At 50.7% G+C, this 13,691-nt stretch overlaps 1 protein-coding gene across 4 annotated transcripts in view; it reads left to right on the forward strand.

Annotated features, from left to right (window-relative positions):
- The window catches only part of TDRD12 (tudor domain containing 12), a 3,388,409-nt gene that overhangs the window by 3,076,712 nt on the left and 298,006 nt on the right, over positions 1–13,691 (forward strand). For all 4 annotated transcript variants that reach the window (XM_078668261.1, XM_078668260.1, XM_078668262.1 and 1 more), the window contains one exon: positions 1,934–2,106. In XM_078668261.1, coding sequence (XP_078524387.1) covers positions 1,934–2,106 — 173 coding nt within the window. The remainder of the gene's footprint in view (positions 1–1,933; positions 2,107–13,691) is intronic.

Here is a 13,691-nt window from a genome sequence, read left to right on the forward strand (position 1 = left end):
GGTTGCTATTCAGGTTGAGAAAGCGCTGTAGGAGTGAACAGGAGCATAAAAACCCCTCTTGGCGCCGGATCCACGTCGGGATGGAAACCGGGGTCGACGACGGCCGGTGGGGCTGACAGGCGTTGAACGCGGTAGTGGTGCCGGAGGAAGCAGCGTCAGTGGAGACTTAATGAGGTAAACCGGCGCCGATCCGGATCCAGGCTTGGATCCAAGGGGGCCCTGCAGCGCCGGAGCCACCAGTGGAGAGGCGTAGGCCCCCCAACTGAGTCCGCGGGGCCCGAAGGCGCGCAGGTGGGTTTGGGCCGCCCAAAGAGGGCGTGCATTGTATCGTAGAACGTACCAAGGTGGGCGGGAGTCGCTCCGGGTCCCAGAATGGGCGGGAAACGCAGAGTCAACTCTTTGGGCTCTGCGTGCGAAGCGGCGTGAGGGGCACCTCCCGTGTCCCTCGGATCGGCCGACTAACGAGAAGTCAAAGTGCAACGATGCTGCTTCGACTTCTTCTTATGCTTCGACTACCCTACTCCAAGTGCGAAGACTACGAAGACTTGGAACTGGAATGATGGTGGCTCCGTGACCGGTTCCTCATAACCGGGATGTCAAACAACGTGGAGTCGACTGCCAGTGCTCCAGCAGCTTTCGGAACCGCTTCCGCAAAGTCTTCGGCGCCATTGACCGGCAATCGGAGTACGACTTCGGGTCGTGGTTGAGCTCCAGGCAAAAAAGACCACGGGGTGCGGATCCGTCACCGACATCATCCGAGGACAGAAGCTGCAGGCCTTGAAGCCAGGCATCCCTCGTGCACCTTAGGAGTCGAAGACTCAAAGTCGACAAATGTCGAGAAAAAGTTAGGCAAAAAATGACTGAGGTACCGCTCTTCACGGATCTGCACTGGCTGGCGCGGAAAAAGAAAGAACTGATGTCCGTGTGCAAGGGCGGCGTAGTAGCTACCACAAACCTATCCAGATACACAGATGTAATGCTGATGAAAAACTTTCCGATCCAGTCTGACGCCTGAGGGTAATTCTAAGGAAAGGAATCTATAACTAACGTGTTTCTTTCAGATGCTATTATCACTTCGATTTCTGCAGTTGGGAGAACAATCTCCTACTTTTTTACGCGAGAGTCAGCTTTTACAACTAAGCTGTCAGCCGGCAATTAGCCACCTGTACACATATTTGGAAAGCGTGGTTGCTTAGTTTGGGATGCTAAAGTGGAAGCTTTGTTTGACAGATCTTTGGTCAAACACATCTGTTAGTGTTCTTTTTGTGGTAAATCTAAAATTTGGGGTATTTTTGATGAACTCATTTGAAAAGGAAGACTCTGCAGAGTAGATGACAATCATTATCTATGTTACTTTTAAAGCATACTTTGCTTTGAGAATCATTACTTCCTACCCGCTCCCCTCATAGTCTTCATTGTGTTCTGAAGCCCTCAGTGACTGAAAATACCAAGGGGGCTTGGGGTGGCATTTGCATTTATACCATACTTCATTTTAGCATCCAACTGATTGTGCTTAGTGCCAGTGTGACACTGCAGAACAGAAGGATTCCATGAGTACATAAAAAAGCTTTCTGAGTCCAAGCCAGGTCACTGGGCTATTCCTCAGGTAACTAATCTGCTCGGTAAACTAATTATTGTTTATAAGAACTGAGGAGTTGTAAGTTTTCTTTCAAAACATTGAAGCATCAAAACCGTGCTTGTGGTCACAAATCAGCTCCTTTTTTGTCTGTTAATTCACTTTTATTTCTGTTGTGGAATTTGAGTGATATTGTGTCATTTTGATTAACCTCTATATAACTGGTCTACCTAGATTCCTTTGCAGAAGTATTAATTCTTTTTCCCTATACAAATAAGTTTTGTGGATTTAGGGAGAAGTGTTTCCTTAATGAATTAATAGTTTTCTCTCTTGTTCTACCCCTTTGTTTACTCCTAGGTTCACGTTGTTAAACTTGTAGACTTGAAAACATCTTTAAATGAGTACAACGTTAGATCTGAAATCTTGTCCACTGGAATGGGCGTCGATAATCCCGAACATCTTAAGAAGCTTAAAAATCTATGTAGGGAAGCACAAGTGGCAGCTAGCAACAAGAGGTCTAGCCCTGAGGTGTAAGTACTGTCTTCTGTATTGGCATATTTTTAATCACTGACTGACTCAATATTTTAAAGATACATTTAGATTTTACTTCTTTCATTTCTTGCCCCAAGCAAGAGGGGCAATATTGAAGAACTAATTTGAAATATAAGGCATCATTTACAATTTGCCAGAATGGGAGAACTGTCCTAAATCTACAATGGTCCAGCCCCAGCTAAGTTGGAGTTCCTCTTTGTAGGAGGCTGGCTTAGTATATGGTGCACACTTATTATCAACACTCACTACCCGGAGATATAACCACAATACACACAATACTTTGGAAATAGAACACGTAAGTAGCACAAATACACAGTGGTCTCTAGGGGAAGACCAAATCATATACTAAAATAGTGGAATGCGAACCATGACTTAAGTCAGGACTGGCCACAGAAGATGTAAAAGAGACAGGGACCCAAGGAACCACCCAAGGTGGATTCAAGATGAGAGGTACCTGCAAGCAGAGGGGACAGATTCTATGCCACTCAGGAGTGACCCGGAGGCACTGAAGACAAATGCCCACCGATGTCGGAGCTGCAGGTGAGTTGACTGTTGAAGTGTCTGCTGTGCGGACCAGGCCATTCTGTCGAAGACCAGGAGCTGTTGACGAGCTGTCCCACCTCCGATGTCGAGAACCAGGGGTTCAGTGTCCTGCAGAGGCACCACCAAGCCTTGGCAACGGCAACCAATGTGGTCGTAGAAAAAGGTGCAGCGTCGGGACCAGCAAGGTCCAAGTGACCCACTACGAGCAAATATGTCAGAGCAGGCCCTGAGCAAGTAGGGGAATCCACTGGAGCCAAAGAAGACCATCAAGACGACTCATAGGCCGGAGGCACAGGAGTCGCAAGAGGACCATGAGCAGCTCACCAAAGGATGAAGGCCCTCAATGCAAAGGATGCTGTGCAGGAAAAGATCCTGGCTGCAGGAGATTCTTCAGGCTAGAGCTTCTTGGAGCACGAAGATCTCTGGAGTGCAGAGCCAACAAGCCTTGGCAACGTCAAGTTGATGCAGTACACAGGAGTTCAGTTCCAGTGGTTCCGATGAGGGATACTGGCCTCAAACTTGCTGAGAGGACAGGTCAAGCCTCAAGGGAGTGGCAGAACAACCATCTATGTTGCTGAGCCTTTCGAAGTCCTTAGGACGTCAGGAGCAGCAGACCAGTCAACTTCGTGGTGGTGTCTGCAGATGCAGGGGAGTACTTCTTCACTCCAAGGGAGATCACTTCTTGTGTCCTTGATGCCCACAGGTCTATTGAAGATCCAGGAACAAAGTCCAAGTGTCCAGACAGTCGAAGAGTAACATGGTTTCAGGCTTGAGTCTTGTCCCATGGCAAATCTGAACAGCATTTTAAAGCAGCCCGGTGGCGCTGGCCAGCACCCCTACCCCAACTCAATACACTAAGCCCTGCCTGGGGAGTTGGTCACACCTCCCTGTGCCAGGAAACCTATTTTCCTACCTTCCCCTGCTCACACTTGGCTCAGCAGATGGAGGCCAGAATTATGTCTGTGGTCGGCAGCAGCACTAGCGTCTAGTAGACCCTGAAAGGCTGTAACCGGGAGTACAGGGGTACCCCATGGGAGCCCCCTCATGGGATCATGCTTCTAACACTGAAATCGGTATTGGGGTACGATTCTAACATGTTTGATACCAAACTTGACCGGGTTCGGTGCAGCTACTATATAGTTAAACATCTCGTATTAACTGATGTCAACTATGTGTATTAAATAGACTGACCGCACTTAAAAAGCCTGGATAATTGACTCTGGGATTTGTAGGGGTGTCCTGCTCATGTAGGGTCACCCTCACACTTATAACCAAGCACCCTGCCTTCAGGACTGAAAGGCCTCCTGGAGAAGTGAGAAAGGTTGTAAGTGTAGCGACCTCTGATATATAGGAACTTATATCTGAAAGAAACAGGTTAATGTTAGATTCCTTACCGTAGAATATCCCCAGGCGTCAGGCTGGATCCGGAAAGTTTTTGTCAGCAGTACCCTTGTGCGTCGTCTGCGGCTCCGCGTCCGGGGTCGTGATCGCCGGGATGACGCCATCTGAGTACTTAGACGCCGCCCTCGCTCGCTGACATCAATTCTTCTTTTTTCCGCGCCAGCTAGCGCAGATCCGGGAAGAGCAATACTCTCTAGTCATTTTTTTACTAACTTTTTGGTCTATTTTGAATCTCTTTTTTTGACTCCTAGTGCCGTAGGGATGCCTGGCTTTAAGCCGTGCGACGCCTGTCACCGCCTCATGTCGGTGACCGACCCCCACCGCCTGTGTCTCTACTGCCTCGGGGCTGACCACTACGACAAGTCGTGCCCCGACTGCCGGGCCTTGACCTCAAAAGCTAGGCGGGAGCGGTCCCGAAAGCTACTCGAGATCCCGCAGTCGGCTCCTCGCTGCTCGAGGTCCCGGTCGAGGAGAAAGTCGAGTGACTGGTCGCGGAGCCCCAGTCATCGCTAGTCGAGCCATCACCATCACTCGTCGGGCTCCAAGTCCTCCAATAAGTCGAGTCAATCAAAGAAAAAGTCGAAGAGGCGACATCTCTCTTCAGACTTCCCTCGCCGCTCGCGTGACTCGGCTGAAGGTTCGGGCGACACCGCCCGCGCGGCTCCATCGGAGCCGCAGGCACCGCTTCCAGGCCCATACCATCTGGTCCCTGGCCTGCGAGCGACGCCGGAGGAGATTCGTGATTTCCTCATTGCCATGAGGACTCACTTCCCTCCGTCGAGGCCTGCCGGCGCCGTCGGGCGCTTCGGCCCCGGCACCGCCGTCTACTTAGTTCCCGACACGCCGTCTCCGGCGTCGATGGGTGAGGCCTTCAGCTACGACCCGGCTCCGTCATTCCAGCCTGTTTACCAGGACACGGATGAAGGGGAGAACTGGGAGGGGTCTGAGGACCCTCTGGCACAGCAGTGCCAGTTGAGCCAGGACTGGGCAGATGAGCTAGGGAAGGCCAGTGGTTTTGACACTTCGCCTGACACTGGATTCATCTCTCCTCCCTCCATGTCTACGGAGGCAGGTGCTACGTATGGTGTGGTGTTGCGCAGGGCAGCCAAGGCCTTGGCTCTTGAGCTCCCTGCTGCTGCCGTGAGGACTAACCTCCTCACTGAGGTGCTTCAGCCGTTCAAGAGGCCCTCACGGACGTTCTGATGGGCACCTGGTCCAAGCCCCCCACAGTGCCCCCTGTGGATCGGAACGTGGCCCGATGCCACCGCCCGGCTCCGGGCGACCCTAGCTTTCTGTCCGTGCACCTCACCCCCGAGAGCCTGGTGATCCAGGCATCTCCATCCCAGACCGCATTCCCGACCGCTCCCCCAGATCGGGAATCCAAAAGGTTTGATCAGTTTGGGAAGAAACTGTTCTCCTCATTGAGTTTGGGGTTGCGGTCTATCAACACCGCTTGCCTTTTGGGCCATTATACCCACTCTTTGTGGGACACGGTTGCAGACGTGCTGCCCCAGTGCCCAGAGGAGGCACAGGCCCGGCTCGCCCAAGCCCTTGCGGAGGGGCGGGATGCGGCGCGTTACTCCATCAGGTGTGGACTGGATACCACTGACTCGTTGGGAAGGGCGATTTCCACGACGGTGGCGGTACACCGCCACACCTGGCTGAGGTCCGCCAATTTCTCGGGCGATATCCAGGCCACGCTCATGGACATGCCCTTCGATGGCCGTCGCCTCTTTGGCGACAAAGCAGACTCCATGGCTACGGCGAAGTCCTTGGGCCTGTCTGGCCAGCGCCAGTAAACTTCTGCTTTTCGCCCCTTTCGTGGCCAAGGAAGGGGCACCCCACACGTCCTGCCAGCCAGAACCAGCCTCAACGCAGCCACTGTAACCGCCTTGGCGGTGCCGGGGGACAACGGCATGGTCAGTCCACATCTGCTCCCGCAGCATCTGCCTCAAAGCCTTCCTAGTCCGAGCTTTCAGGCCCATTCGACACCAGGGGGGACAGGGTCTGCCATCACCTCCTCCACTGGCGCTCCATCACGTCGGACAGGTGGGTGCTGCAAATCGTCCGAAGGGGCTACTCCCTCCCCTTCGAGGCGACCCCTCCAGCCATGCCACCGCAGTACCACTGCATGTCGGGGGATCACTTGCAACTTCTGCAGGAGGAGGTTATGGTCCTCTTGGCCAAGGGGGCCATCGAGCACATTCCTGGGCCAGAAGTAGGACGTGGTTGCTACTCCCACTGCTTTCTGGTACCCAAGAAGGGCAAAGGAGGCCTACGCCCTATCTTGGACCTCTGGAGCGTCAACGGCTTCCTCCGGAAGGAGAAGTTCAAGATGCTGACTTTAGCTCAGGTCCTAGTTGCCCTAGACCCTGGAGACTAGATGGTAGCGTTGGACTTGCAGGACGCATATTTCCACATCCCCGTCCTGCCGGCCCACCGGCGCTACCTGCGGTTCACCGTAGGCCACGAGCACTTTCAGTTTACTGTGCTCCCCTTTGGCCTCACCAGTGCCCCTCAGGTGTTCATGAAAGTGATGGCGGTGGTCGCAGCTCATCTGCACAGATCATGGGTTTCAGTCTTCCCCTATCTGGACGACTGGTTGTTGAAGGCGGGCTCGCCCCAAACAGTCGTCTCCCACCTCCAGACTACGGCCAACCTCCTGCACTCGCTGGGGTTCTCCATCAACGTGCCAAAGTCGCACCTGTGCCCCTCTCCAAAACTCCTTTTCATCGGAGCGGTCTGGACTCTGCGCAGTTTCGGGTTTATCCTCTCGAACAGCGGGTTTGGGATATTCAGGCTCTGATTCCGATTTTTCAGCTTTAATCCCAAGTTTCGGTCAGGTTGACGCTGCGGCGCCTGGGGCTGATGGCCTCCTGCATCCTTCTGGTGCATCACGCCAGGTGGCGGATGCGGGCTCTGCAGTGGGACCTGAAGTTTTAGTGGGCACAGCATCAGGGCAACCTGTCCGACCATGTCCTGATCTCAGAGGGCACTGCGAGTCAGTTGCAGTTGTGGCTCATGGACCGCGATTGTGTCTGCGGCAGATCCCTTTCCCAACCGGAGCATGTAGTAGTGACGGATGCGTCCCTCCTGGGATGGAGGGCTACATGGGAGAGGCGGAGATCAGAGGCCTCTGGTCTCTGGCGGGGTCCCGGCTCCATATCAACCTTCTGGCGCTGCGGGCGATCCGACTTGCACTGAAGACATTCCTTCCCTCTGTCGGGGGAAGTGTAGTGCAGGTGTTCCCGGACAACACCACCGCCACGTGGTACTGAAACAAACAGGGCGGGGTCGGGTCGTGGACCCTTTATCAGGAGGCTCTGCGCCTCTGGACATGGCTGGAACACCAGGGCGTCACCCTGGTGGTTCAACACCTGGCAGGCTCCCTGAATGCCAGGGCGGACGAACTCAGCCGCCTGTGCATGATGGATCACAAATGGCGTCTGAACTCGGACGTGGCGCAAGGTCTCTTTCAGCAGTGGGGAGAGCCTTGGTTAGATCTATTCGCCACCGAAGAGAACGCTCAATGTCATCAGCTCTGTGCGTTGGAATTTCCAAGGCTGAACTTGCTCGGAGACGCTTTTCGTTGCGAGTGGAGCTGCGATCTGTTGTACGCCTTTCCGCCTATACAGCTTCTGCCCAGAGTGCTGAAGAAGATCAAGCAAGACCGGGCCCAAGTCATCCTTGTGGCTCCGGACTGGGCACAAAGGTACTGGTATCAGGAGCTACTCACATGTCAGTGGATCCTCCGATTTGTCTGCCTCCTCAGGAGGACCTTCTGTCGCAGCAGCAGGGGACGGTCCTCCACCCGAACCTGTCCAGTCTCCACCTACATGCGTGGAGATTGAGCGGCGACAGTTGAGGCCATTTGACTTGCCTCCTGAAGCCTGTGATGTGATTCTGGCAGCCAGGCATCCCTCCACAAAAACAGTATACGCCTGCAGGTAGAACAAATTTGTGGCATGGTGCACAGCAAAGGCTGTGGATCCACTCTCTGCCCCCCTTTCAGAGGTTCTCCTCTTCCTTCTTTCTCTTGCCCAGCATGGCTCTGCTTTGGGCACTATCAAAGGCTACTTCTCAGCCGTTTCAGCCTTTTTAAGGCTTCCTGATCAGCCTTCTCTTTTCAAGTCCCCTGTTGTAAATAGATTCTTAAAAAGGCATCACACACGTTTCTTCCTGTTTCCTTTGTGATGCCTCAGTGGGACTTGAACCTTGTTATTACTTATCTCATGTACGCTCCCTTTGAGCCACTTCATAACTGTCCCCTTCGTCTTCTGACTCTTAAAACTGCATTCCTGGTTGCCATCACCTCTGCCAGGAGAGTTAGTGAGCTCCAGGCTCTATCTTCTAAACCTCCTTTCCTCTCTGTCTATCCGGACAAAGTTGTTCTGAGGACTCGTCCTTCTTTCCTGCCCAAGGTGGTTACAGCCTTTCATATCAGGCAGTCCATCACCTTGCCCACCTTCTTTCGAAAGAGGAAGAGAGGCTCCACCGTCTGGACCCAGAACTCCTTGCACCTAGACCACACACGCCAGTTCCGGGTGGACGACCAGCTCTTTGTTGGTTACGTGGGTGCTAAGAACGGACGGGCGGTGCACAAGCGGACCATCTCTCGGTGGGTTGTCTTGTGCATCAAGGTTTGCTACTCCTTGGCAGAAAAGGAGCGTCCTGTGAGGCTGTGTGCCCATTCCATTCGTGCTACGGCGGCTACTACTGCCCTGGGTCGGGGAGTCCCCTTGCAGGACATCTGTCAGGCAGCTACGTGGGCCTCGCTGCACACGTTTGCTAAGCAGTACTGCCTGGACAGCCAAGTCCGGAGAGATGGCTTTTTTGGCCATTCCGTTCTCCAGGACTGGTGTGATCTTGGTTCTCAGACCCATCACCAGGGTTGGTATTGCTGGGGTATCTATTCTAAGGTAAGGAATCTAACACTAACCGGTTTCTTTCAGATGCACAAATTACTTACCTTCGGTAACGATATATCTGTAAAAAACAGTGGTTAGTGTTAGATTCCTTATCGCCCCACCCATCCTCCCTGTTCTGCGAACCGATATCTAGGGTTAAGGTCATCCCTTTCAGGACCCTAGTTTCATGGCACTAGTGCCGGTTTCTTGCACAGCTCTGCGTTCCTGGCGCGGAAATCTATGTACAGAACTGACGTTGGCGCGTGAGGGCGGCGTCTAAGTACTCCGACGACGTCATCCCGGCGATCACGACGAGGACGCGGAGCCGCAGACGACGCCTACTGACACATAAGGGTACTGCTGACGAAAACTTTCAGGATACAACCTGACGCCTGGGGATATTCTAAGGTAAGGAATTTTTATGCTAACTACTGTTTCTTACAGATATATTGTTACCGAAGGTAAATAACTTATGCATCACAATGCATTAACCATCAAAAACCCAGCCTCCTCTCCTATTATCCATTGACTTTATGCTTGTCTTTGACCATGTAAAGCACGCCGCTAACTTTTGGCTAGGTTTGTGCTATAGAAATACCATATACATAAGTACATGCACAGTCGAGAGAGAAGTTTTGAGAGAGGTGACTATTCCTGTTATATTTAGTATTTCATCAGACACATTTTGTACAAGATCAGTGCACAGGTCCTGTATCATAGGACATGTGATAAAGCTTGAGTGAGATTGTACTCTGAAAAACCCGAAAAGTTCTTAGCTGACTATTTATGATTACATTTGCTCTATATAATATTCTCTTTTAAGAGTCTTTAACGGAAGAGCCATTTGGTGTTTTCTCCATTTATGTTTTAGGGAACAAAAGGATTATCTCTCCAGGCCTATTCAAGGAGAGGCGCACCCTTTAGTTGCTTCGGTTTTTGTTCTTTACAGTACTAGAGGTGCTAGTTCATCCAAAATGGTAGCCAGTGTGGAGCAATTTATCAAGTCCCAACACACATTTGGACACCAAAGACTGGGAACTCGGAAGAGCTTGCAAACAGAAGAGTGGAAGATATACACTTGAAAGACTAAATTTCCAGACTCACATGCTCTGACCCAGCCACTAAATGACCAGCATTATCTGCTACACTTTCCAATCAATAACAGTAAACCAAGTATTTAAACCCCAGCTATAGAAGAGTTTCCGTGTCTAGCAACAGTGGTTGTTGTAACTGTTCGTATTTTGCTTTAGTGCACACTCAGCTTGTCCAATCCTTCACCTTTGTTGTTTTCTCCCTTACTCTGTTCCACTTGTTCCTGTGGTTCACTTTATCTTTGATCGTGTATCTTTCTTCGTGACCTTCTTGCCAGTGTGTCTCCTTATCTAGGCCTTGGCCTCCCGATGCAGAATGGGTTTCCATCTTTGGCCTCTGTACAGGGTCTGTGGTATGCCTGTGGGAGATTTATATAATCTACTCTGCTAGCACAGGTTGCGAGGAAAGCTGTTTATTATATGGTTGGGGTTGAAATCTCAATGTGTAATAAACTCACTTCCTGTCCAGTCAGATTTGTTTGAAAAACCTTAGCTCAACCCTTGGTAGCTGTGGCTCTGAGCAGTTAGGCTTTATCAAAGGAGCACGTGTAAAGCATTAAGAAGTAACAAAACGGTTAAACTAGAAAGAAACAGTACTCAATAAAAACCCAATACCAATTTATAAAAAATTGATTGTATTTTTATCTTTAAATTGACACCTCAATGACAAACATCCACTGGAGGATTCAAGAGATATGACTTTTTAAAGGAACAATAAATCACTGCTTTTTCATTCAATGCAATAAATCATTCTAATGGACTGTGCTCGCAGTCAAACTTTGGAAAGCTTTTACAAAGTTGCAAACTACTACTCCAGCCGACTTTGATCAACCAAATCAGGCAGGGAGTGAGTCACAGTCACCAAATATGCTTGATTCAACAATTACCTCACAGTCAAGCAATCTCCAGTCCAGTTCCAGCCTTTATGGGTGAACCTCCACAGAGTTCAATGGAGTGTTCCTGATGTAAGGGATGCAGGATACTGAAGACGTTGAAGAATGCCAATCCAGTAATGGAAGTCTTCCTAGGACTGTTCCTAAGTCCACAGACACAGTGGGCTGACTTTTTTTGTAGGGGTTGATGGTTCTCAATGTCCGATTGAAGTCCAGCCAAAAACTAGCGGCTACTGGTCTCCAGTTACAGTTAAAGCTCCAGTTCCCACTAACTGATGATAACATCCATCTTGCACTCCGATATAACTCCCTGGTCCAACAGACTCCGATGCAACTTTCGAGGGATGGGTGTCAGTCTCTTGGGCTGCATGTTGTTGGTTAGAGGCAATAAGGCTTTCTTTGCTACCAACTCGCCAAAGCAGGCTTCTTCAGCTTTTGTGGCCCTATAGCTGTAACAGGAATTCAACCAACTGACTCTTGAATCCCTTCTTCTGTCTGAGACTGGGGTCGACTTTTCCTCAAGCAGGACACCACAGACCCTTTCTTTGCTAGCCCAAGCTGCAGTCCAGTCATAGTGCAGCCTCTTTTTGTCTGGTCCAGGGAACAACAGGGCAGTCCTTCTTCAGTCCACTCTTAAGTACAAATTTGATGTGAGGTCTGGGTTCTATGGGTGCCACTTTTATGCCTAGTTTGTGCCTTTGGGGTATGTGGCGACTACTAGCCAATGGACTTCCAGTTCCCCTTCCACTTAGTGACAACGCATCTAGCTAGCCCAGAATGCATCATTCTGCCCACTCCCAAGTTGGCAGAATCCTCCTCTTTGTGTGTGGAGCTCACCAGCCCTCCCCAGAGGTGTGGCTACCGACAGTTTGACAACAGCTTCCCATTCTCTGTCCCCGATGCAAACCTGTCTGCTAGGACAAAAGAGCGGCCCCTCTTGTATGTGTCAACTATTTGCCCTTTAAAGGCTTCTTTACTTTTGACGCTTGCCTTTTGGGCACACCTCTTTGAATGGCAGGCCCTTTGTGTTTCTTCCTGAGAGTTGTTCACACCTCTCCCCAGGAGGGCAGAAGGCTGTCTCCTAGCCAGCAATCGTAAACAGAAGCTGGAAAGATTTGGGTACAAAGTGGCTACTTGCTACAGTTGCCACTTGTGAAGTAGTGACATTACATTCAACTTGAGCATCAAGTTGGGTTTAATGCAACGATTCATTTGACAGTGGTCCCAAGAAGGAATTAGAACTGCAGAGTTGTCAACGTGTAACCCTGTACTCTCCATTGGAGCTACTAGCGATTCCACCGTAAAAATCACTATGTGGGGTTTTTACTGCCAGAGCATGTAAAGTTAAGAACTACATGTCCATCTTTTTAATATAATGCACCCAGACTTTAGGGCTCAGACCTGCCTTAGGGGGGCTTATAAATATTACAAAGGAAGGTTTGGGCTTTGTAATTACTTTTAATCACAAAGTCGAATCAGCACTATAAATCTACTCTGCCAGCCAGCATTTGTGGACTGAGAGTCACACTTTAAGTTGTCACAATCGTATTGGCACAATACATGCTGAGCTCATAAGAGAGACTTTAACTTACAGGCCCTGGGTGTGAGAAGTTGGCCTGGTATATGATGTTCACTATTCTAGTGAACACCTTGCACCAGTCCAAACAACCCTTATGGTGATGGCTGTAAGTCAACCTTATAGACCAGCTATCCTAGTGGTAGCGTGGACAGAACAGTCTTAGTCTAAAAGACTCTTGAGGGCGTGTAAAGCCAGCTGTTTTACCATATATAACCCCTTGAATATCAAATGAAAGGACACCACACAGGATATATATAAAATATATATGTATTTATTTACTAACACACTCCTCTGAACTCTTTATGAGATCAGAGGCAAAAGCACATAACAAGTTACGTTGCACAATTTGCAGTTAGGCCCTAGGGGCGAAGCAAACCATATATTAAGAAAGTGGTATAAGTACCACGTCACGAGAAAAGGAAAGGCCTAGGGCCGTGGTTCCCAAACTGTGCGCCGCGGCACCCCGGTGCGCCGCTGTGAGGTGCCAGGGGCGCCGCGCGCATAATGTGGGAAAGTGCACTTCATGTGAGCCAGAGGTGCAACCAGAGTCAAATTTAGTGGAAGTGCGGGGGGCTGACGTCAAGCAAAAGCTCCACTCTTTAGCTGCAGGGGCATTAAGCAGGGACGGGCGGGACATCAAAGCCTCATTAGCAAACAAAAGGTCTTTAAAAGACCTGTGAAGTGCTCGGGTGGGGCTGGCTGTGTGTGTGTGCAGGAGCTGTGTCATTCCGGGCTGCCACATGAGGGGGGGGCTGGTGTGAGCTGTAGTGCGAATTACGTGCCCCCTTGCATTATCTGGGAACATGGTGTTTATGGCCCGAGAGTACTGGCCTGATACAGTCTGAACATGCTCTTCCCCCTTACCCTCCCTGGAGTTTGGGGCTCTTTTGTTAGGGAAAATGAGGGTGGGGGACCGACAGGGATTCCAGGCATTTGTCGGCGGATCTGAATGTGGATTAGGCCGCTGCGTCTGCATACTCCATTGAAGGAGCGAGAGCTATACCCTTCAAAGGGCCGAGGGGCTCGCTTAGGCCACCTCTTCAGATGTTTGTGTTTCTAAACTGCCCATTGACAGCCTAGGAAAGTGTAGCGAGTGCTGCCCAGATGGAGGAGAGGCTGGAACAGGGGGACTTTCACTTGTACAAAACA

Source organism: Lissotriton helveticus, chromosome 12 (genome assembly GCF_964261635.1).
Source record: "Lissotriton helveticus chromosome 12, aLisHel1.1, whole genome shotgun sequence".
NCBI lineage: Eukaryota > Metazoa > Chordata > Amphibia > Caudata > Salamandridae > Lissotriton > Lissotriton helveticus.